The following is a 26013-nucleotide window of genomic DNA, read 5'->3' as shown; positions in this document are numbered from 1 at the left end:
GCTATGCACCTCTCTCCACATTATTGTGACGACGTATAAATTAAATATTTCATCGTGACGATTGTCATCAAATGGACGAATTTTCAATATATCTCGGCATTTTCCCGTCTGTTATTTCGGGCGGTGTATGACTGACCATGCCGCGATTTAAACAAAATATATATATATCTCGGCATTTTCCCGTCTGTTATTTCGGGCGGTGTATGACTGACCATGCCGCGATTTAAAAAAAAAATATCTCAATGGACTTGAAGTTACAGGCCTTTGAGAATTCATTTCGTTCTATAAAGGGCAACTTTCATGGGATTTTCTTCCCGTTTTTTTTCAACCGAGTCTAAAACTATGTTAGCGACTGTGAAAAATGAAATGATATATCGAATTTGATTTGAAAGAAAACTGTGTGAGAGAGCAAGACACCATGGGCCTACAAAACAGGCCTCAAAGCTATGCGAGTTAATAAAATGGTGGATATTTGTTTATATGAAGCCTCTCCCACAATGGGTGGAGCTATGGTTCCCAGAATGGGTGGAGCTTCGAGGTTTTGTCTTCTCTGCAAGAACAAGAAGAAGAAGAAGAAGAAGAACAAGAACAAGAACAACAGCAGAGGGCACTCTATGAGCAGCGTCTGCGACGCGGCTAAAAATTGTTTTGCAATAGCTCTTTTTAGCCGCGTCGCAGACGCTGGTCATAGAGTGCCCTCTGCTGTTGTTGTTCTTCTTCTTCTTGTTCTTCTTGTTCTTCTTCTTGTTGTTCTTGCAGAGAAGACAAAACCTCAAAGCTCCACCCATTCTGGGAACCATAGCTCCACCCATTTTGGGAGAGGCTTCATATAAACAAATATCCACCATTTTATTAACTCGCATAGCTTTGAGGCCTGTTTTGTAGGCCCGTGGTGTCTTCCTCTCTCACACAGTTTTATTTCAAATCAAATTCGATATATCATTTCATTTCTAACAGTCGCCAACATAGTTTTAGACTCGGTTGAAAAAAAACGGGAAGAAAATCCCATGAAAGTTGCCCTTTATAGAACGAAATAAATTCTCAAAGGCCTGTAACTTCAAGTCCATTGAGATATTTTTTTTTTAAATCGCGGCATGGTCAGTCATACACCGCCCGAAATAACAGACGGGAAAATGCCGAGATATATATATTTTGTTTAAATCGCGGCATGGTCAGTCATACACCGCCTGAAATAACAGACGGGAAAATGCCGAGATATATTGAAAATTCGTCCATTTGATGACAATCGTCACGATGAAATATTTAATTTATACGTCGTCACAATAATGTGGAGAGAGGAGCATAGCTTCGTTCACGTGTCGCCACACACGAGAAATTGCCGAGATATATATTTTTTTAAATCGCGGCATGGTCAGTCATACACCGCCTGAAATAACAGACGGGAAAATGCCGAGATATATTAAAAATTCGTCGCCACACACGGGAAATTGCCGAGATATATTTTCACTTTGCACAAAAATAACATCAAGTAATCGAATCAATCGGAATGTCCTGTGCCTATAACATCGACGTTATAGGCACAGCTGCATCTAGGCATTGTGTAACATCGACGCAGCTTTTGTTTTCATTGAAACTTTTTGTACTTGTTTTCCCAGGAGTGAGGGTCATGGAGGAGAAACATAGAACTGACAGTGGGACAAACATCAAGGGAATGAATGCACAGTAAAAGAGGAAAGGGAGAGGGGAGGACACACAATCTAGGAAGTGATAAGGTTGGGTTGGGAAAGGTTAATGGGGGTAAGTAAAGAGCATGGGACAGAAATTGAGATGGCGGGAGCACTGCTTGCTGGAAAGCCCTGGAGGGAAGAGTGGGACAGAACAGTCTCTGCAAGGTAGTTCCATAGAAGGAAGAATTGAGGAATAAAAGAGTTGGTGTGCGTGCGGCCAACCTGGATGTTGGAAGTTCTCTTACATTATGCAGTTTTCTCTTCTCATTCTGCAAGTTCTCAATTATCTTCTTGTCCGATTCCGATTGCTTCTTCAGAAGTTCGGTTTCTACACGCAGAAGGTGAAGTATTGTATAACCATAAGAAAAAGCATACTGAGTCTCCATTTATAAAAGGAAAGCTACGTATTGCATTTTTGAGAATAACACGTGAAACTAGACCGACACTCAGTAGAGAGCACACCTTCGCCTGGTTGGGCATATCACTCAATGGTGAAGAATCACTTAGAAATTAAATAATTATCATATCCGAATCCATATTCAGATCTTCACTAAAAACGAATAGCTTCATCCTTATCAGACACAACCTGTCCACCAAGTTTCGTCCAAATCCGTCCACAACTTTTTGAGATATCCTACTATGTATCATTTTTGGCCCTATCTCCCAATGGTGAAGAATCACTTAAAAAATTCTAGTAGCCGGATCCGAATCCAGATCTTCACCAAAATCTAATAATTTCGACCTTGTCACATACGCTACATCTCTGACAAATTTCGTCCGAATCCGTCCACAACTTTTTGAGATATTTTGTTCACAAGCGGACATATATACAGACAAACAGACAGACAAGGGTGAAAACATAACTTCCATCCACCTTTGGTAGCAGATGTAATGAAGCAGAAGGAAATACGCTTTAATTATATATTTAATTTGTGGGTATTCAATGATTTTGAGATTCCTAAGAAGCTCGTTTACTCTGGTTCGGAATTCACGTTCCACGCAGAGCCACGATTCTCATTTTCCCCTCAAAATGGCTCAAATAGTAAGTGCATCCATATATTTTCAATGTTAACATTTCATTTAATGCTCGGGATATCTCACGGCTTCAGAAAAATACGTTCTTATTCGGTTGTGGGGGGCGGTGGGGAGAGGGGTTCACGGTGACCCTATCTGGCACACCACCTACCAGGGCAGACCGCACACACACCGACACCAGTGCCTACTGTCCTGTTCGTCCCATGTGTCTGCCCATCTGCCCAGCCAGATAGTCCAAGAATACCTGTGGAAGCTATTACAGTCCAGGTAAAGCACACTGGTGTGGTTTGCTTGTCTTTGTACGGCATTCATGTAAGCTTCCTGCACCCCAACCCCATTATGTATTCAATCAGTTCGTTTTAAAGTGAGCTGCTGTGCATCTTGAGCCATGTTATGTGGTCCTCAGGCCTAATCAAATTCCCTCAGAACCACACACGTGTGTTAAACTGCCACGTGGCTAAATTGATTAATACTTCCACACATAGGGAGCGGGGAGGTGAGGGAGGGAGAGGAGTGTTCCCCAAATCCAAAGTTCAAATTGCAAATTGAGTGCGAGTCAGCACCGAATTTGTTTTACAAATCAGGTGTTTAAGGAATAATCGTTCATTTTTTAAATAAATAAAACACTACGGAGGATGAATGCAGCCCAAAAGAGGCTGGGCATTTCATGGATATCACATCGACATCAACGGAGATGGAGGTAGAGGGGATGCTCGAGGATGAAGTAGAGGTGCCTCCCAACAGCATCACCCCATCTTACAGCCCTGTCCCAGCAACGGTGCTGGGGCGATGCCCCCAGTGAGCAACCCCTGACCCAACTGGTGGCTGTACAGGAGGTAAAAATAAGTGAAATGAAAGACAACCTGGTAACCAAAAGGCAACCAGGTAACCAAAAGACAACCTGGTAACCAAAAGACAACCTGGTAACCAAAAGTCAACCTGGTAACCAAAAGACAACCTGGTAACCAAAAGACAACCTGGTAACCAAAAGACAACCTGGTAACCAAAAGGCAACCAGGTAACCAAAAGACAACCTGGTAACCAAAAGGCAACCTGGTAACCAAAAGGCAACCTGGTAACCAAAAGGCAACCTGGTAACCAAAAGGCGACCTGGTAACCAAAAGGCGACCTGGTAACCAAAAGACGACCTGGTAACCAAAAGACAACCTGGTAACCAAAAGACAACCTGGTAACCAAAAGACAACCAGCTGTTCACCACCATCTCTTATCTTCCCCCATCCAAAACGTTGATATATTCTACCCCCATTAAAACACCCCAGAGCCACTTTTGTGAAATACCAACTTCTTTCCTGGAAGTCCTTGCAGTGTCCATGTGTTTTATACTTCTCCCACTCCACCCCCCCACCCCTCTTTCCCGTGCCACCTCCCCCCAAGCCCTCTACCTCCCACAGATCTCTCGATGTCCCTACTCTCAAATGTTGTGTTTGTGTGCTTCCCCCTCTCTCCCCATCTTGTCTACCGCTCCCCTTATTATATGTTTTATGTCTGTTCGATTTTTTGTGAGATTAATGTTCGCTCTTTCATGAGCCTCGATCTTGTATACAAAAAACAAAAAACAAACAAAAAAAAAACTGAAATATTTTGAAATAATTTACCAAGGATGCTTCAAAATGTATAAGGAAAGGAGATGTTGCCGCCATATGAAGTACTATAGCGAAATAGCAAAATACAATATCCACGGGTACATTGCATTGCATCTACCAATGATGATGGTGATGACCATTCCTTTTTGCAACGTGACGATGCCTTGGGCTGCCGAAGTAGTTTCCTTGGCTATTGGGCACAATCCTGGATGGGTCGCCACTCCGACGCAGGATACCCGAATGGCTCATTCATCCCCAGCAAGCTGGTACTCAATTTGCCGACCTCGGAAGGATCTGGTACTTAACACTGACAGGCTGAGTCAAGCCCCCTGTCGTTAATTCAACGATCAACCAGGATTCAAACTCAGGATCCTCGTATCCCAAGCCGGCACCCTAACTGCTAAACCAACACCAGGCTATCAACCAATGAAATCACCTAATACTTCATATTTAGTGTGATGCTCTCCTCTTGAAATGGCAACAAGTACCGATTGCAGATGCTTACCGCGCTCCAGTCCTATTATCTCATTGTGAAGAACTTCCTTTTTCTGTTCCACCTCTGCCTTCTGTTCTTCTGCTTGCTGCAGCTTGCGCTGTGCAAACTCTCGCAGTTTGCTCACGCGACTCACATCCTGTTTCAGTTGACCGATCACCTCCTCACGAGCCTAACATAGAAAAGAAAACACAGAGCAAGGTTAAAATTGAGTGAACATAATATAATATTGTGGCGGACACAAAAGCCCACTGGCGTGGTGACATCATTCCGCGCACCAAGTGGGCGGTGGCCACGCCCGAGGGGTAGGCGTGGCCTCATGATATACACCGGGCGCGCAGCCCGGAGCGCGCCAGTGTTACAGTGAGCTCCTGAAATAAAGACGCTTATAAGTTACCGCTTGTCCGCTTCCTCCTTGCTCGCAAGCAGCGGGCGTAACGCCGCGCTTTACTGGTGACCCCCTCGACGTTGGATCTGCTGGAGCGATCCTTCCACACGCGACGCCATTGCCATGGCCAACTTCATCAAACTTCCCGAATTTTGGGAGGCTCAGGCCGAAGTCTGGTTCGTCCAGGCTGAAGCCCAATTTCAGCTTCGGCGCCTCACCGACGATGACATGCGCTATTGCCACGTCGTCGCCTCCCTCGGGCCCGGCACGGCCGCTCGAGTTGTGTCCGTCCTTCGCCACCCACCGGACGGCGACAAGTACGAGGCACTCAAGCGGCTACTCCTAGCCACGTTCGGCCTCACGGACGACGCACGGGCCGACCGCCTCCTGGATCTCCCCGAGCTCGGTGACACGCGCCCGTCGGTCCGAATGGACCATATGCTGTCACTGTTTGGCGACGAAGCCCCCGGTTCTCTATTCCGGGTGCTTTTCCGTCGCCAACTTCCAGCGCAGGTTCGCCTCGCGTTGGCCGGGACCGGGCTAACGGAACCCCGAGCATTGGCGGCCGAGGCGGACAAGTACTTCGCCGCTTCGGACACGCGGGCGAGAGTCGGCGTGGCCGTCACGGCCCTCGTGGCTGATGCTGCTAATGCTGCTGATGCTGCTAATGCTGCTGATCCACAGCATCAGCTTATACAGCATACGCAGCATGCTGATACGCACCTCGTGTCCGCCGCCACGCCCCGCCCACCGCCACGGCGAAAACCGCCACCGCGGGGAAACCCGCCAACTCCACCGGCCTGGCGGAGCCAGCCGCGCTCCTCCAGCTCCACCACCTGGTGCTGGTTCCACGCCAAGTTCGGCCATGAAGCTCGGCAGTGTCATCCACCATGCTCCTTCAACAGGTCGGGAAACGCCCGGGCCGGCGCTCAATAGTGGCGATGAGCGCCGGCCGTTCGAGCAGCCTGCTGTTCATAACGGACACCTTCTCCGGGCGCCGTTACCTGTGCGACACGGGAGCGCAGGTGAATGTCGTTCCTGCCGGCACGTCAGACAAGCACGCCGTGGGTGGGGGCCCCGCGCTGCTTGCCGCGAACGGGACGCCCATCCGTACGTACGGAAAACGCTGCCTCTCTCTGCGGTTCGGAGGGCAGGTTTTCCGATGGACGTTCGTCACCGCCGACGTGCCCATGGCACTGCTTGGCACGGACTTCCTGTGCGCTAATGGGCTCCTGGTCGACGTCAAGCGCAGACGTCTTGTCCAGGCCGAGACGTTCAGCTTGCTCGCTTGTGCGTTGCCCAGCTCGGCGAGCAGCTCAACGAGCGACTTGCCGAACGGTTCGGTTCCGGCCACATTGGTCTGTACGCTTCCGGCAGCGGACGCATTCACCCGCCTCCTCGCCGGCTTCCCGGCCCTCACGCGGCCCACCTTCTCGGCGGGGGCCGTCAAGCACGGGGTGGCCCATCACATCCCCACCGTCGGGCCACCGGTCTACGCCCGGGCACGCCGCCTCGAGCCGACGAAGCTGGCGGTGGCAAAAGCGGTGTTCGCTACCCTGGAGCGACTCGGCATCGTTCGGCGCTCAGAGAGTGCTTGGGCGTCGCCGCTGCACATCGTGCCGAAGCCCGGCGGGGGATGGCGACCGTGCGGGGACTATCGCCGTCTCAATGACGCCACGACTCCCGACCGCTACCCCGTCCCCCACATTCAGGACTTTTCCGCCCGTTTGGCGGGCATGTCCTTCTTCTCGAAGGTGGACCTCATACGCGGCTACCATCAGGTCCCCGTCAGGCCGGAGGATGTCCCGAAGACGGCGGTCGTCACGCCATTCGGACTCTTCGAGTTCCTGCGCATGCCCTTCGGTCTGAAGAATGCGGCTCAGGCGTTCCAGCGACTGATGGACAGCGTCCTGCGCGACTTGGATTTTGTCTACGTCTACCTGGACGATATCCTCGTCGCCAGCGCGTCCCCCGAAGAGCACCTACGCCACCTCCGCATGCTCTTCGAACGCCTGGGCCAGCATGGCCTGATTGTGAATCCCGCAAAGTGCCGGTTCGGCGCCGCCATAATCGATTTTCTGGGGCACCGTGTCACCAGGCACGGAGCCGCCCCCCTGCCGGCCAAGGTGGAGGCGGTGAAGGGTTTTCCGTGCCCCCGCACGATCAGAGGGCTGCAGGAGTTCCTGGGCATGGTGAACTTTTACCATCGGTTCCTGCCCCGTATCGCCCAGCTCCTGCGCCCCCTGCACGAAGCTCTCCGAGGTAAGCCGGGCAAAGGCGACGTTACCTGGACCGAGCAGATGGACACGGCGTTCACGGGCGCGAAGCTCGCCTTGGCTAACGCCACCATGCTCGCGCACCCGGCGCCCGATGCACCGATCGCCCTCACCACCGATGCCTCGGACTACGCGGTGGGCACGGTGCACGAGCAATGGGTGCATGGAGCTTGGCAACTGCTGGCGTTCTTTAGCCGGCAGCTTCGCCCGCCTGAACGCCGTTACAGTACCTTCGACCGCGAGTTGCTCGGGCTTCACTTGGCGGTCAGGCACTTCCGCCATCTGCTCGAGGGCCGTGCGTTCACTGCCTTCGTCGACCACAAGCCGCTGATCTTCGCAATGGGCAAGGTCACCGAGCCGTGGTCGGCCCGGCAGCAGCGTCACCTCTCGGCCGTGTCCGAGTACACGACGGACATCCAGCACGTCGCGGGGAAGGACAACCCGGTGGCGGATTGCCTTTCCCGGGCTGTCGCCCACGCAGTCCACCTCGGCATCGACTATGCCCGGATGGCAGCGGACCAGGCCGCTGACCCCGACGTCCAGGCCTTGCGGACCGCCGTCACGGGCCTCCGCGTCACCGAGGTGCCGTTCGACAGCGCGGGCGCGGCCCTCTTGTGCGACGTCTCCCTCGGGCGTCCTCGCCCCATCATGCCCGCGGGCTGGCAGCGCCAGGTGTTTGACGCCATCCACGGCCTGTCCCACCCGGGCGCGAGGGACTCCCAAAGGCTGATCGCCGACAAGTTCGTCTGGCATGGCCTCCGGAAGGCCGTCCGCGGCTGGGCCAGGACGTGCCTCGCGTGCCAGCGCGCCAAGGTGCACCGGCACACCCAGGCCCCGTTGGCCCCGTTCACGGTGCCAGAACACCGGTTTGACCACGTCCACGTGGACCTGGTGGGACCTCTGCCCCCCTCGCGGGGTTTCACCTACGTCCTCACCGGGCGGTGCCGGGGGTCTGCCCGCAGGGGGGCGGCCCCGACGTGGGGGTCGGGCCACTGGTGGTGGATGGTCCACGTCGAGGTGGGCCGGCTTGAGGCGGTCTACCGAAACGCGGTCAGGAGTACCGCCAATGTCCAGGGTGAAGTGCTTCGCCTCAGTCTCCAGCACGCGGAAAGGCCCGTCGTACGGGGGCCGCAGTGGTGTCCGGTGGGCATCGTGGCGGACGAAGACGTACTCCGCCGTGCGAAGCTCCGGGGCGACGTGCGTCGGTGGGTGCCCGTGGCATGCCGTTGGCATCGGGGCGAACCTCTGGGCGGTCTCTTGCAGAGCGGAGCGCTGCTGTGCCGCGGACCATGGTGCCGTGGAGTCGGGGAGGAACTCGCCCGGCACCCGCAGCGGTTGCCCGAAGACCAACTCCGCCGCGGATGCGCGCAGGTCCTCCTTGGGCGCCGTCCGGAGGCCCAGCAGGACCCAAGGGAGCCTGTCGACCCAGCCACCGTCGCGGAGGGTGGCCCGGAGCGCGGCCTTCAATGAGCGGTGAAATCGCTCACACATGCCATTAGCCTGGGGGTGGTAGGCTGTGGTTTGGTGCAGCCGGACCCCGAGCCCCTGTGCGACCGCCCCCCAGAGCTCTGAGGTGAACTGGGGGCCGCGGTCGGACGAGATGTCTGAGGGGGCGCCGAACCGGGCGACCCAGGTGGCGATGAAAGCCTGCGCGACATCGGCCGCCGTTGTCGACGCCAAGGGCACGGCCTCCGGCCACCGGGTGGTGCGGTCCACCATGGTGAGGACGTAGGTGAAACCCCGCGAGGGGGGCAGAGGTCCCACCAGGTCCACGTGGACGTGGTCAAACCGGCGCTCCGGCACCGTGAACGGGGCCAACGGGGCCTGGGTGTGCCGGTGCACCTTGGCGCGCTGGCACGCGAGGCACGTCCTGGCCCAGCCGCGGACGGCCTTCCGGAGGCCATGCCAGACGAACTTGTCGGCGATCAGCCTTTGGGAGGCCCTCGCGCCCGGGTGGGACAGGCCATGGATGGCGTCAAACACCTGGCGCTGCCAGCCCGCGGGCACGATGGGGCGAGGACGCCCGAGGGAGACGTCGCACAAGAGGGCCGCGCCTGCGCCATCGAACGGCACCTCGGTGACGCGGAGGCCCGTGACGGCGGTCCGCAAGGCCTGGACGTCGGGGTCAGCGGCCTGGTCCGCTGCCATCCGGGCATATTCGATGCCGAGGTGGACTGCATGGGCGACGGCCCGGGAAAGGCAATCCGCCAGCGGGTTGTCCTTCCCCGCGACGTGCTGGATGTCCGTCGTGTACTCGGACACGGCCGAGAGGTGACGCTGTTGCCGGGCCGACCATGGCTCGGTGACCTTGCCCATCGTGAAGATCAGCGGCTTGTGGTCGACGAAGGCAGTGAACGCACGGCCCTCGAGCAGATGGCGGAAGTGCCTGACCGCCAAGTGAAGCCCGAGCAACTCGCCGTCGAAGGTACTGTAATGGCGTTCGGGCGGGCGAAGCTGCCGGCTAAAGAACGCCAGCGGTTGCCAAGCTCCACGCACCCATTGCTCGTGCACCGCGCCCACCGCGTAGTCCGAGGCATCGGTGGTGAGGGCGATCGGTGCATCGGGCGCCGGGTGCGTGAGCATGGTGGCGTTAGCCAAGGCGAGCTTCACGCCTGTGAACGCCGTGTCCATCTGCTCGGTCCAGGTAACGTCGCCTTTGCCCGGCTTACCTCGGAGAGCTTCGTGCAGGGGGCGCAGGAGCTGGGCAATACGGGGCAGGAACCGATGGTAAAAGTTCACCATGCCCAGGAACTCCTGCAGCCCTCTGATCATGCGGGGGCGCGGAAACCCCTTCACCGCCTCCACCTTGGCCGGCAGGGGGACGGTTCCGTGCCTGGTGACACGGTGCCCCAGAAAATCGATTATGGCGGCGCCGAACCGGCACTTTGCGGGGTTCACAATCAGGCCATGCTGGCCCAGGCGTTCGAAGAGCGTGCGGAGGTGGCATAGGTGCTCTTCGCGGGACGCGCTGGCGACGAGGATATCGTCCAGGCAGACGTTGACAAAATCCAAGTCGCGCAGGACGCTGTCCATCAGTCGCTGGAATGCCTGAGCCGCATTCTTCAGACCGAAGGGCATGCGCAGGAACTCGAAGAGTCCGAATGGCGTGATGACCGCCGTCTTCGGGACGTCCTCCGGCCTGACGGGGACATGATGGTAGCCGCGTATGAGGTCCACCTTCGAGAAGAAGGACCTGCCCGCCAAACGGGCGGAAAAGTCCTGAATGTGGGGGACGGGGTAGCGGTCGGGAGTCGTGGCGTCATTGAGACGGCGATAGTCCCCGCACGGTCGCCATCCCCTGCCGGGCTTCGGCACGATGTGCAGCGGCGACGCCCAAGCGCTCTCTGAGCGCCGAACGATGCCGAGTCGCTCCAGGGTAGCGAACGCCGCTTTTGCCACCGCCAGCTTCGTAGGCTCGAGGCGGCGTGCCCGGGCGTAGACCGGTGGCCCGACGGTGGGGATGTGTTGGGCCACCCCGTGCTTGACGGCCCCCGCCGAGAAGGTGGGCCGCGTGAGGGCCGGGAAGCCGGCGAGGAGGCGGGTGAATGCGTCCGCTGCCGGAAGCATACAGACCAACGTGGCCGGAACCGAACCGTTCGGCAAGCCACTTGGCAAGCCGCTCGTTGAGCTGGGCAATGCACAAGCGAGCGAGCTGAACGTCTCGGCCTGGACAAGGCGTCTGCGCTTGACGTCGACCAGGAGCCCATTAGCGCACAGGAAGTCCGCGCCAAGCAGTGCCATGGGCACGTCGGCGGTGACGAACGTCCATCGGAAAACCTGCCCTCCGAACCGCAGAGAGAGGCAGCGTTTTCCGTACGTACTGTTGGGGAATAAATATTCATATTGACCATATTGTTAATATAACTACCGAATGTGATCTGGTGTAAAATGCTCTGTGGTGCAGTTTGATAAAACTGTGAATCCTCTTTAACTATTTAGCTTCTGTTAAAGAGCTAACAGGTGGTCCAGAGAGAGAGAGTTAATTTAAGGAAACAGAATGTGTAATGCTCGTGGACTGCCATCTGTGTAGAAAATAGCCTATGTTCAGGCCACTGCACAAAGGCTGCAAATTCCCCCTCAGCAGGTCAGAGCATTTGACCTCTTGAACAGAAATAAAGTGGTGCTCTCAGTCTCCCAAAATAGAGGGGTGGCCAAAAGAGCCAAATAAAGGCTTTTGGATGAAGGAGTCTGGGCCTTTAAAACCAAGAGAAAGTTGCATTGGAGAAGCAGAGAACTGGGAGAGTGATGGAGAAGCAGTGGACTAGCAGAGTGGACGGGGAACAACTGAAGACTGGTCAGCAACTGAACGAGCTTCAAAAGACCTACAGACTGAGCTTCAACCAAGACCTACCAAACGAGCTTCAACAAAGACTGGAACAAAGGCTCATTAAAGATCTCGGCTTAGTATACAACAAATTCTCAAAAGTGAATAAAACATTGATTTTGCTAAACCGAGTCTCTTGAAGTTTTAGTAACATAACACCAGTAATTGTTAATAATTCTCCAAGAAGTGGTGGCCCGTACGGGGACTCAACTGCCCAGGTAAACAAGGTAAGCTTTTGTTTGTTATCTGTGTAGTCTGATGTTAATCTGCGCAAAATAGTTCAGTGTTTGAGTTTTGTGTACGTTTGTTGATGTGTGGAAGGAAAAAACACGAGGCCTTTAATAGGTTTCAGAAATCATGACAATTTTTTTCTCTTTTTCTTCCAAAATTTATGTATACGCATTTTTTAGGAATGGTGCCATGGACTGTCACAAATATCCACTAAAGCCTTTTGTCTTTAGAAAAGGTGCTGTGCTTTCATGAAGGACCACTGATATGGTATATACTGTATAATTATTGTACGATTTTTTTAAATTTCAGAAGTCATGACGGGAAAATTTTTTTTTAAAAATAATAATAAATTTTTTTTTTTGTTTTTTTTCTCTGTAATTTGGAATTTTTTTTCGGTACATTCTACGAGTGCAAAGAGCCACTAACGTATCCCGGGACGTTAGCGAAAACGGTGCTGCATTCGTCCAGTCATGAAAATATTTTGTGTGTATGAATATGCTTTTGTGTATTCATTTGATTTCATACGTTATTTCAGTTCAATGGTCTGTGTTACATATCTCCCCATTCCTTTTGTATGATGAGTCAAATTTGCTGGGTTCCTACGGTTGAGACTTATATAATATTTTTCCTGTGGTGAGCCTCTTTTTTGATGTGGTCACGAGGGACGAGTCGATATGCTCTCGCACAAGTTGAACAGCGATTTTTCAAGCGATTTTTTAAAGCGATTAAAAGCGATTTTTTAAAGCGATTAAAAGCGATTTTTTAAAGCGATTTTACAGTAAAAAGCGATTTTATACAGCATCTGTACAGTAAGCCAAATAATGGTAAAATCGGCTGGATTCGATTTTCAAACATGCATTCCCAGTGTGGTAACAAAAGTGAATTTAGCATTTAGCATTGTTTGGCATTTAGCCAATTTGTCTGCACGAGTCGACAGACAGTCTAAAAAAAAATAGGCATTCTTTTCCACGTCCAGCCGGGCACGTTGTAAAATGCGTGCAGGCAGGTTGCCCATGGCAACGCTTGATGTTGCGGTTTGGGCCCTAGTCCACACTTATATATGGGATCAGAAACGATTTTTTCTGTCTCATCTCCAAGTAAGATTTGCACACACTGATCCTGCCACTGGAATGCGTGCAGGCAGGTTGCCCATGGCAACCGGTTGGTGTTGTGTCCTGGGTCCCGTCCACTTCTACATATGGAATCAGAAGCGATTTTTTAAATGTAACCTCTTTCACCTTTTCTTGCCCTACACCCCCCAACCTTCCCTCGCCCTTTCCCCCTCCCTCCTTCCGTCCCCCCCCCTATCCAAACCCCCCATTTTTTCTTCCCTTCTGTATCCATTCCCCCTTCCTTTTTTCTCTCCAAACTTACTTTTTACCTGTATATTTACATCCTGATTAGAGAAAAATATATATATTTTTAGGATTTTTTATGGCGGCGGCCATCTTGGACCACAGCTAAAAATCCTTCAATCAAGATGAAATTTAATGAGAGCCAATCCCATGCTACTGTGATCCGTAATCTCTAAAAAATAGAACCATCGAATGTACCTTTGATCATTTTATATTTCATCTGTCTTTTAAGATTTTAAAAAGGGAATTTATTGATATAAGATACTATGACATTTGACAAGGCAATTAAATGGAGGGAAACCAATGATGAAATATATTGTGATCTGTTTATACATGAATGAATTTACATGTACATGAATTTGTTGACCCCAACCCAATCCTAACCCTAACTTCATTCTACCATTATCCACCCCCTCCAAATCATGTTATATTACTGATTGTATGAGGCATGTATAGGATCGTTGATTGTATGGGATTGAATGGGATTGCATATCCCATATGGATCCCATATTGATTTAGCATATCACCTCATTATGTGGTCTTGCTGTGTTTTTGTGTGTATGGGTGTGGGTATGTATGTGTGGGTATGCATGTGTTTTTGCACCCCTCTCTCCCCCCCCCCCTCCTCCAACCATGGCCCCAATACTGCTACAATAATTTGTGAAATGGTACGACACAGTTTACATCGTTAAAATAATACACAGATGAGTGTATGATTTGCACCGAAGGTCGAGAGGGACAATAGTATCCATCATATAACCTTTCACAGCCTTGTAAGGGAGAATAAGTGCAGCCAATCATACACAGTTATTTTTAGAAAAATACAATGAGTGTCGTATTTCGCATAGTATTAATACCCCTAAGGGAGCCCCGCCCCCCCCCCCCCCCCAGCCTCATTCCTCCCTTGGCATTCTGCCACTTCTCCTCCTCCCTTCCCCACCCTTTTCCTCCCCTCTTTCCTCCTCCTTTCCTCCTCTTTTGTTTCACTTTTACCTGTTTCGCTTTTCATAGTTCTCATTGTTTTCTCTCATTGTTTATGAGATTCATTATTGTCATTATGATTGTCATATTGTTGATTATTATTGATGTTCATTCTCAAATTTTGTTAATGATAACTGTTTCATTGTTGATTATACCACGTGGATGTGTTGATACAGGAAATGTTTGTCTTCTGCAATGGATGATTATGGTATGACTCTGATTAGGGTAATGATTTACAATTTTTTTATTTACAATTTATTTACAATTACATTTACGATTTATAATTACAATGATTTACAATGGTCATGATTTTACAATCATGAAAATTGCTATGATTGTCAGGCATGTCATCATGTCATCATGTCATCATGTCATCATGTCAGGCATGTCAGGCATGTCATCATTGGGTTTTGATGTAAATTGAGTGCATGGGCTGTTAAGGATAGTTTTACAGCCCTGCAGGATTAATGCTGTATTACAGGTCACAAAGTTTGTAGGAGGTGTGCAATTTAATGCGATTGAATTGCATTGGTCAATATTATGATGGTCCTTATGATATAACCTTATGATGTAACCTTAGAAATTGTAACCTTATGATGTAACCTTATGATGTTCTGATGGGGAATGATTTGATGAGGTGCACCATCAATTCATTTTTCCCATGTAAGACAGTAATGTATTTGAATTTGTGATATAATGACCAGACAAGATTGAAAAAAAAAAAAATAAAATAAAATAAAATAAATATGTCAGATATGATCACGGGGCAGAACGGTGATTTGTCAACTGACGGCGGATATGGGTCAAACGGTGACGACCGATGCTCATATTCCCCGTCAGTGGATGGAACTGTTTTGGCAACATTGGGAAAAGGTTTAGGTATAAAGTAATGTTGATCCCATATCATAGTTCAGTATCAGACATTGGTTTCAATTCGGTATCAGACTGATAGATGTGAATTTGGATATTATCATTTATATTATTTTATTATATATTATTATTAGAATTTTATTGATGAATATTGATAAATTGATTGAAATTGCATAATTGAATTGATTCTGATTCTGATCCGATTGATCTGATTGATTTTGATCTGATTAATTTAATCTGATCTGATTTTATTTAAATTTAATTTAAACAAGTCAATTGATGGATGAATAAAAAGTGCGGTCTCAAGAAAGAAGCTTTGAGACATTTGCAAAACATCAATGTGCAGACAACCTGGGACGATGAGCGAGGTGGTGAGTCTAGTGGTTATTTGTTATATTATGTGGTTATTTTTGTTTGACCCCCCCTTAACAGGACTTACTGATCCAGACTCATCTGCAACACTGATCAGTGAGATTGGGGCGTGGGAAAGCCACAGGGCAGGGGGACTCTCTGGAAATCACCTGAAGTCATCAAGTGGACAGGTGGAGAGATACTTCCTGGAAGACCACAGAGTAGAGCTTATCGGAATAAGCTAGACAACAACGCATTCAACGCTACTTTGTATAAGGTGGAACAAACTTCTGCGATTTTTGCAGTACACACAGTTGATAGTGGATACAGGTGTAGTCCGATGTGTAGTCCTTGTAGTTATTTGATATATTGAGTGAGTATAAAGAGGTACTCACACACAGGCAAAATGGGAAGTGGATTCTGCAAGATTAAACAAGGTCCATTGGATTTGAGTCAAAGAGGTGCTTGTATCAGCTCCATGTATCAGAAATATGGGGCAGAATCACTTAAAGATGTGGAATCCTGGTATGAATGGACGAAAGGTCGAAAAAATGGATTCCCACAGGAGGGCACTTTTGATAGAAACGTATTGGCAACACTCAGAAAAGAATTGGAAGCAAGAGGGCGACAGAAGTTCAAAGTGGATTGGCAACCATTCTATTACTGGGACGCTGAATCTAGGGAGAGGGAGACCAAAGCAAAGATGGGGGGCTTGAAGAAAGAGGTGAATCAGATACAGCATAGGTTGTGTAAGGTAGCATATCAGATGCCTCTTCGAGTCAGCAATGGAGAGCAATCCCAACCCAAATTGTATCCAGAAGCCAGATCATACGAGACAAATGAACTGGAAGATGAAACTTCTCCACCTTATCGGAGACATATTGTATATCAGCCACAGGTAGTGCCTGTACCTGTACCTGCCGAAAGACCAGAACAGAGTGCAGCGATTGGTTCTAGTCAACAGAGGACAGGTGAAAGACGTGACCCATTTGAGGTAACTACCCAAGAGGGTGCAATTGGGGCACAGGAACCGACTCAAAGTGGGCAAACGATGCAACCAGCTGCTATACCTTTATCATGCTCTCCATTTCACCATACAAGGAGTAAGGGTCGTGTGATAAATGCCAATCAATCTAACGATCAATGTGATTGGCTAATGAATGATCAAAAGTTGACTCTCTCACAAGGAGGGTTTGAGCAATGTGGTGTTATGAATTTTCCTCAGCGGCAATTTCCAGGGGCAAATCAGCAACAACCAGATCTGATGTATAGACCATGGCAGGTACATCAATTGAAGGCATTGCAGAGTAGTATGCCATCAATCAAAACAAATCCACTTCAATTTGCGGAGGAACTGCGGTTAATTGTGGAAACTCAGTTGCCCACTGCAAGAGACATGGAAATACTTTTAAAATGGTTAATTCCTAATACCACCACTTTGAGGAACTTAATGCGTGAGACCAACTGGGTAAATACGGAAGATGGACAGGTAGACATGCCCACGGAGGCTAGAACGGCACAGATCAATAAATTGATAGAGGCCATAAAAAAAATTGCCACCAGTGACGGATTGGAACAAAGTGGTTACATGCAAGCAGAAAACAGGCGAAGATGCTAGCGATTATTTGGACAGATTGCGAGATGTTTTCCGACTATATTCAGGCATAGACCGGGCACAAATTGACAATGCCTTAAAACCCCTTTTTATTAATGGTCTATTGCCCAAATTGAAGAGTGCAGTGGAAAGACAATGTATTGCTTGGGAAGGCAAGCCAATGCAAGAAATATTGAATTACGCCTTGCATCATCAGCGGATTCAAGCCAGAAATAGTGCTGTAAATGCCGAGAAATTGATGCAATTACAGACTCAAGCCCTGATGACTACGAATCAACGCAATAGGTTTTCTGGGCAACAACGCAACAATGCAGTAGGAGATAACCAGGGAGTGGGGTGGCAACTCAGGGATCTGGAGAGGCAGCCCAGCGATACAAGTGAACAGGTGGACAAACCAGCCAATGACAGACATCGATGTTTTAATTGTGGAAATATTGGACACTGGAAACGATGTTGTCCATATTCAAATAGGAAGACGAGTTCATAGGACGAACCAAGATCAAGGGTACCAGTGCTTACCGGTACCTCAGATAACGATTAGGCCTTCATTGCTGCAGATCCCAAATGCCAAAAGACCAACATGAATAATTGTTCATGCTTCTTGTCTCAAACATTTTTGGAGCAAGAATGAATTTTACTTTTGCTTATTAGCAAATTAATAATTAATTGATCAGATGCCAAAATTGGATTTTTTGGAACATGAATTAAAATATCCAGACTTAGAGTTCATTCTGGAAGCCTCATATTTGCCAATTATAAATGTGGGTTTAGGGAGCATTTTGGGAAAAACAATTAAAAAATTTTTTTTTTTACAAAAGTATGGAACATTGCTTTGCAAAATTTTTTGGAAAACCAAGTGACAAGCGTCACATGATCAGCAGGTGGGCATTTTGGACTATTTTTTGCATGCTCATAGGTCAGTGGTCGACTGACATGTAAATAGAGGTGTTGTAAAATTTGTACAATTTGTAAATTTGTACAATTTGGATAAATTATTGTAGGACCAAAAAGGGTAATTTCAATGTGACATTATAGGGGTTTTCTAAAAAAAAAATAAACTTTTTGTCTATTTGTGTATTAGCGTTTCTAAAATTAAAGGATAAATTTTACGAAATTGAAATACAATTGACACCCATCTTGATCTGTAAATGATGGTTCAAATGCAAACAAATATACATAATGCTTGGGTTTGTGTATGTTTGTGTGTCAATGTTTTTGTTTTGTGTGTCAATCTTACAAGAATATCCAGAAAATTCGTAAAATAAAATAGGAATATAATTTGATTATGATCATTATCTCTTTTGTCAAGGGCGATGGAATATACGGATTTGATGTGCTAGGTTATGAGCAGCCATTAATTAATAGTAAAATTGTGAGTAATTTTGGGATTCCATTTTTGATAGAATTTATATGAGAATAACAGCTATTTATGGATAGGAGCTTCATAAACAAAATGAGTACAAAATTAGCCAAATTTGGAAGTGGTCTTACACTGACTTTCCAGAGTACTCTGCTCATGGATTTTTACATATATAAACTTGACCTTTATCAGCATATAAATTGTGCTGTATGTATGGATGTGTCTTAGGCATAGACGATATGGGCAGATAGTAAAGACAATTTTGTTGAATTGAACTATTGTGAGTTGTACAACGAAATGCATTGTGAATCTTAAAACCAAGGGGCAGACGTGAATGCGCTGTTATGTGTTTTACACTCAGATGTTTTTTTTGTTTGTTATGTTTTTACACTCAGAACACGATGTTACGTGTACCTGCAACATATTTTGTTAATCTGCCACACCTATATTGGCATACTGGTGTTAGTAGTATTCACTAAGTTGCATCGAAATGGATAGTAAATAAATTCTTCAATGCTGGGTAAAGTTAATGAGATATTACAAAGACTTATAAGAGCTACTGTTCTTCCTTATAGCAGTGGGAAAAGAGAGAATTCGAACCAAATGAATCTATAAATGAATGTGATAGGGATAATATCCTCAATTTGTGTTACTTATTTGATTGTGGGTAAAGAAATTATTTTATCGTAATGGATTGATAACAGCAGCCTGCAATGTCCTGAGAGTGTGCATCCATGTAATTAGAAATCCCAGATTTGTTTTTACAAACAACATTTGGTAGACGTCTTATGTCGATGAGCACTTACTTAGTAGATAAAAATGGTACTGCATGTTGGCAGCCACTTTTGCGGCCATTTAGGCCAAACACATTGAGAGAAAATTGTCGTTCAATACGTAATTTACACATGGCTATTTGTAAAAGGGAAGTTGTTGCGATGGGCAACATTTCTGAAGGTTTATTAAAATGTTATAATATGACATGTGTCAAGGCACACTATTGGATGGGCAAATTAGATCTGGTTATAGAATGAATTTGCTGACCCTTTGAAGTTAATTCTTTGAAATTGATTGTTTTACTAGTATTTTGAGTTCACATTGGAAATAGTTTGGTAGAGCTTTGTTAAAACCTATGGTTGTGGTATTTTGGAACGAATTCACAGATCATAGGAAGTTGATAACAATATAAATAAATATGGACCCCGGGAGATAGGGGCATCAGGATAAGGCAAATAATCAGATTTAGGTTATAGATTAAGGGATTTTTTTGTAGTCACATTTTAAGAAGTTTGTTAGTTTGGTATATAATGTTGAATGTCATTGACATAAATGAGGGCATAACAACTTGTTGTGCACTATGTCTGTTTTACACGATCGATGAACTCATATCACCACAAGTAACACTGTTAAAGAAAAACAAAAAGCGGGGAGGACTATGCTAATAACACATTAGGCATAGTTTGCTTGTTTGCAAGAATTGTTGGGAATTAGATATTCCTGTTTGTGATTTAAATCATATATAATCATTATTAATGCATTTATTTTCTTTGAGTTGAGTTACAACACCTGCATGTGTTTAATTTTTGAATTATATGAACCTGAAAGCAATTGTGGATGCTATTCTTAGTTTTAGTAGTGTAAAACACATGTCTGATTTGAATATTATTCGTGTGAAGTTGTTATAAAAGATAGTGATTTCATGTTACAATGTACCCCATCTGATTCAATCTGTGTGGAGAGCAGATATAAATGTGGCTAAGTAAAGGAAAGACAAGACCACATCCCAAATGGAGTGATAACGACATCTGGGAAGAAGTTTGAAAAAGGAAAATTTGTGAAAATGAAGTTAATCTTGGCATACACCCTCTTTCTCAAAGAATGATGAAGAAATGCTCCTTTGGAAGATGGATGTTTACCTTCACCAAGGGAAAATTATGTGACCATTTGTCTGGGTCACACTGCAAGATATGGAAAAGGGCGATCACTTACTTGTGTTCAAATACCTCGAACATTCATCACATCAGCAATTGCAGGACGACGATATTTTACCTGCAACGTTTACGGGATACGGTGACGTGTGTCATTACTTCACCAACTTCCGGGGAGCCAGCCTGGAGCTGCAAGCGAACGACTGCGTTTTTCCTTCACAACAGCTGTGCACGATTCTGCTGTGTGCTCCTGGTATGGACCATGGACAACTGAGTGCCATGGTCCCAACATCATCATTGCGGATGCATCCGGCATCCCTGCTCCACATCTTGTTGAAAAATCAACATCACATCAATACTTGCTCCATGCTCACGATTAGTGAGGAGGCAAGTCGACTACAACTGGATGGAGGCCTTTTTCAAATCTACTATGGCTCACAGCAAGAGTGGCAAGGATGCTGCATGGAGAGCAGGGTCAGTCTTTGACTCTGCCCAGCTATCACAACAGCGGAAAATCCTATGCAAATAGTGAAGGTGTGATGAAGACAACAGGAGAAAAATGTTTTATGCTGAAATTCCAAACACAAGTGATCCGCCCCTTTTTTCAAACAAAGAAAGTCAATATTTGATTAAAGGCAAATATTTTGCCAAATGTTGCAGATGCTTTATTATTTTAATGATGAACTGAAATTATTGCGTTTTGGTGAAGGTGAAATGTTTTGTGACCTTTATGCAAATGAGTTGAATTGAATTATCAACATAGAAAGAGTAAATGAACAAGGAAATGTATTGTGATCAAAATTCTTCCAGAATGACGGTGTATGCCTTAGGAAATTGAATTACCAGATTAGTGGTTTGAATATTTAATGTGGTAATGTTTAGATTAATGGTTAATATAAACATAAAAGAAAAAAACCGGGGACTGTTGGGGAATAAATATTCATATTGACCATATTGTTAATATAACTACCGAATGTGATCTGGTGTAAAATGCTCTGTGGTGCAGTTTGATAAAACTGTGAATCCTCTTTAACTATTTAGCTTCTGTTAAAGAGCTAACAGGTGGTCCAGAGAGAGAGAGTTAATTTAAGGAAACAGAATGTGTAATGCTCGTGGACTGCCATCTGTGTAGAAAATAGCCTATGTTCAGGCCACTGCACACAGGCTGCAAATTCCCCCTCAGCAGGTCAGAGCATTTGACCTCTTGAACAGAAATAAAGTGGTGCTCTCAGTCTCCCAAAATAGAGGGGTGGCCAAAAGAGCCAAATAAAGGCTTTTGGATGAAGGAGTCTGGGCCTTTAAAACCAAGAGAAAGTTGCATTGGAGAAGCAGAGAACTGGGAGAGTGATGGAGAAGCAGTGGACTAGCAGAGTGGACGGGGAACAACTGAAGACTGGTCAGCAACTGAACGAGCTTCAAAAGACCTACAGACTGAGCTTCAACCAAGACCTACCAAACGAGCTTCAACAAAGACTGGAACAAAGGCTCATTAAAGATCTCGGCTTAGTATACAACAAATTCTCAAGTATACAACAAATTCTCAAAAGTGAATAAAACATTGATTTTGCTAAACCGAGTCTCTTGAAGTTTTAGTAACATAACACCAGTAATTGTTAATAATTCTCCAAGAGTACGGATGGGCGTCCCGTTCGCGGCAAGCAGCGCGGGGCCCCCACCCACGGCGTGCTTGTCTGACGTGCCGGCGGGAACGACACTCACCTGCGCTCCCGTGTCGCACAGGTAACGGCGCCCGGAGAAGGTGTCCGTTATGAACAGCAGGCTGCTCGAACGGCCGGCGCTCATCACCACTATTGAGCGCCGGCCCGGGCGTTTCCCGACCTGTTGAAGGAGCATGGCGGATGACACTGCCGAGCTTCGTGGCCGAACTTGGCGTGGAACCAGCACCAGGTGGTGGAGCTGGAGGAGCGCGGCTGGCTCCGCCAGGCCGGTGGAGTTGGCGGGTTTCCCCACGGTGGCGGTTTTCGCCGCAGCGGTGGGCGGGGCGTGGCAGCGGTCACGAGGTGCGTATCAGCATGCTGCGTATGCTGTATAAGCTGATGCTGTGGAACAGCAGCATCAGCAGCATCAGCAGCATCAGCCTCGAGGGCCGTGACGGCCACGCCGACTCTCGCCCGCGTGTCCGAAGCGGCGAAGTACTTGTCCGCCTCGGCTGCCAATGCTCGGGGTTCCGTTAGCCCGGTCCCGGCCAATGCGAGGCGCACCTGCGCTGGAAGTTGGCGACGGAAAAGCGCCCGGAATAGAGAACCGGGGGCTTTGTCGCCCAACAGTGACAGCATATGGTCCATTCGGACCGACGGGCGCGTGTCGCCGAGCTCGGGGAGATCCAGGAGGCGGTCGGCCCGTGCGTCGTCCGTGAGGCCGAACGTGGCTAGGAGTAGCCGCTTGAGTGCCTCGTACTTGTGGCCGTCCGGTGGGTGGCGAAGGACGGACACAACTCGAGCGGCCGTGCCGGGCCCGAGGGAGGCGACGACGTGGCAATAGCGCGTGTCATCGCCGGTGAGGCGCCGAAGCTGAAATTGGGCTTCGGCCTGGACGAACCAGACTTCGGCCTGAGCCTCCCAAAATTCGGGAAGTTTGATGAAGTTGGCCATGGCAATGGCGTCGCGCGTGGAAGGATCGCTCCGGCAGATCCAACGTCGAGGGGGTCACCAGTAAAGCGCGGCGTTACGCGCGCTGCTTGCGAGCAAGGAGGAAGCAGCGCGCGTAACGCCGCGCTTTACTTTAATACACTTTTCTTTAAAAAATGGAACTGATTATTTAGTTACCTTGTGCATGACTGAGATCTCATTGATGGCCTTGAATGCACATGTTGTTTCATTTTTTTTTTACCTTCACCACCAAAGGTGAGCAGAGGTTATGTTTTATGATCACCCCTATCTGTATGTCTGTCTGTCTGTGAACAGGATATCTCAAAATGTTGTGGACGGATTCAAACAAAATTTGGTGAGAGGTTGAGTATGTGACTGGTGACAAGGACGGAATGATTAGATTTTGGTGAAGATCCGGATCCAGATCCAGATATGTGAAGTTTTAAAGTGCTTCTTCAGCATTGAATGATATGGCCAAAACAATATATAGCATGATATCTCAAAAAGATGTTGTTGCGGATATGAGGACTGTATTTTTTTTATTGTGTGCTTTATTATTATTATTGTTTATTCTGCGCCTCCTGCCTCCGGAGTTGTGTAAAGGTCAAAGGGCGTCCCATAATTAGTCCAAAAGCATACACGTCAGCCAATCATAGAATACCCCTGTTCGATAGTTATATCTTATTATGTGTTTTAGGGTAAGGCTGTGTCTCCCATTAATTGAAATACTCCATTGCACCAGTGAAAGAGATAGCTTCCCTTCATTCCCATTCCCAAAACCTCCATTTCCCCTTTCGTCATTGCCAGGCCTCGATCGCCATTGCCAATTACATCCCCTCCAATTGCCGCCATTGACCACGAGGCAGGGTTGGTGAAGAAAGGCGGGTCCCCACCTCGTCAGGGAGGGGAGGAGTGAGCCAGCCCCACTCGACCAACCATGAACAAGGGGTTTGGCTTGAGAGGGCGGAGAGAGAACGTTTGGGGGAGGTTCAAAAAGGTTGAGGGGCGGGGCCTATATAACCCGCCGGCGGGGCTTCCCAAGGCAGACGAGAGGGAGGCCAAGCAGTTGAGACAAGGAGGGAGAGACATGAGATGGGCTGAGAAAGGAGAGGAGCTTTTAAGAGAGTCGCAAAAAGGTCCAAGGCAGATGAGCTGAGAAGAGAGAGGGTCCAAGAAAGAGCTGAGTTGTGAGGTCCAACAAGCAGAGATCATCCAAGGAAGCACCAAGCCTGCTATTCGTCACCTTGCTCGCGAGCGGCAGCGTCTACAGCAGCAGCAGCAACAACGCTCGCCAGCCGCTTAGGGGCCTGGACGGCAGTTCGGAGCAGGGCCGCGAAGGAACGGCGGCTGCCCAACGTGCGGATCGTGCTGCCGGACCCAGTGGACTTTCCTCTCCTTCCAGCCAATTCCTGTCATCATTCCCCGTGTGAGTCGTCTTTGTTTGTTCTGTCCTGGGTAGGTAATTAAGCTTGTATAAGCTAAAGATTTCACTGTGTCACCTGCGTCTCATGTCCCTGTAAGTGTAAATAAACGTGACTGCTTTCTTCTTGCTTATATGTGTAAATAATAAACCCAGTTACTCCTCTGTACGTCTTCTTCCTCTTTGCATTCGGTCGCTTTAGAGTTTTCCCGATTGAATAGCGGTGGCGCGATCCGGACAAAGTTTGGGGTAAATCAGGTTTTAGTTCGGGGAATAACTGTTCGGTCGCGGAGCCTCCGCTCGGCAAACATACCATCTTTAACCGCGTACCGTAACAATATGAATGGATTATGACAAAATTTGGAGGATGGGTTAGGTTGGTGACAAGAACAAGCCGATTAGATTGTGGTTCAGGTCCAAATCCAGACCCAGCCTATCAGTGGCCTACAAAACGTAAACTGTTCAATCTGGCAGAGGTATGCTCTCTACCGAGTGCCGTTCTAGTTAAAATTGTTGTTCTAATGCTTCTCACAGAGAACAGTGCGTCGCAACTCATCGAAAAATGTCACATTGATGGCGAAATTGTATTCATACCAGGAGTGCCAAAAAAACTCCAAACCCTCCGTCTTATTCACCACCAGAAAGTTGCCCGTGCCCATACGGGATTCTAAACGGGGTAAGGATGGAGACGGCAAAAAAGCAAATGGCGTCTTCTGTCAGAGTCAGCAAGCTGGGAGCAACAATTCACATTTATTGCCACGTCTGATGCAAGTTAAATGCTGTCCTGGTGGCGAGGTGCTCCTCATGGCGGCGAGGCTAGGACAATTCCTCCTGCCGATGGGTGGAGCATGCTGCTTGAAATGTTGAGGCCTACTTTCCTTCATTTTCTTTTGCTTTGGAGTTATTTTAAAAAGTATAAAGAATATAAATAGCTCTTTAAAGAGCCAAAAAAGTAAAAAGTAAAAAAAGTGTGGTGAACGGTAAACCTTTTACTTTAAAGTCTTACAAGTCGGATATGATATTTGGTACACCAATGTCACACAAAATGTAGCACATATTCCTGAAGTTGTTGTTGTTGTGTTATAGCCCCAGACAGTTCTCTCAAAGAATCCCCTGACGTGGAGACAGCCCATCAATTTCCCAGGAACGACCCAGAGATCCCCCACATCCAGGATGGTGTACCTCCGCCTTCAAGAAGTCAGGGCCACGACAAAGTTAGAGAGAGAGAGACAGAGACAGAGACAGAGACAGAGAGAGAGAGAGACAGAGACAGAGAGAGAGAGAGAGAGAGAGAGAGAGAGAGAGAGAGAGAGAGAGAGAGAGAGAGAGAGAGACAGAGAGAGAGAGAGAGAGAGAGAGAGAGAGAGAGAGAGAGAGAGAGAGAGAGAGAGAGAGAGAGACAGAGACAGAGAGAATTGAATTTGCAACACCATTTTTTTCACAAAAACAAACCAGGTCAAGTCAGATTTTACAGGAGAGAAAAATAGA

At 48.0% G+C, this 26013-nt stretch overlaps 1 protein-coding gene across 4 annotated transcripts in view; it reads right to left on the bottom strand.

Annotated features, from left to right (window-relative positions):
* Positions 1–26013, bottom strand: part of CFAP58 (cilia and flagella associated protein 58) — a 174439-nt gene that overhangs the window by 33358 nt on the left and 115068 nt on the right. For all 4 annotated transcript variants that reach the window (XM_078774760.1, XM_078774759.1, XM_068109803.2 and 1 more), the window contains 2 exons: positions 4833–4992; positions 1934–2016 (listed from right to left, as the gene is read on the bottom strand). In XM_078774760.1, the coding sequence (XP_078630886.1) occupies positions 1934–2016; positions 4833–4992 (243 nt within the window). The remainder of the gene's footprint in view (positions 1–1933; positions 2017–4832; positions 4993–26013) is intronic.

The sequence above is a fragment of the Myxine glutinosa genome, chromosome 3 (genome assembly GCF_964187855.1).
Source record: "Myxine glutinosa chromosome 3, kmMyxGlut1.1, whole genome shotgun sequence".
NCBI lineage: Eukaryota > Metazoa > Chordata > Myxini > Myxiniformes > Myxinidae > Myxine > Myxine glutinosa.
The sequence above is the reverse complement of the archived record's forward strand: the minus strand, read 5'-3'. Positions and strand labels throughout refer to the sequence as shown.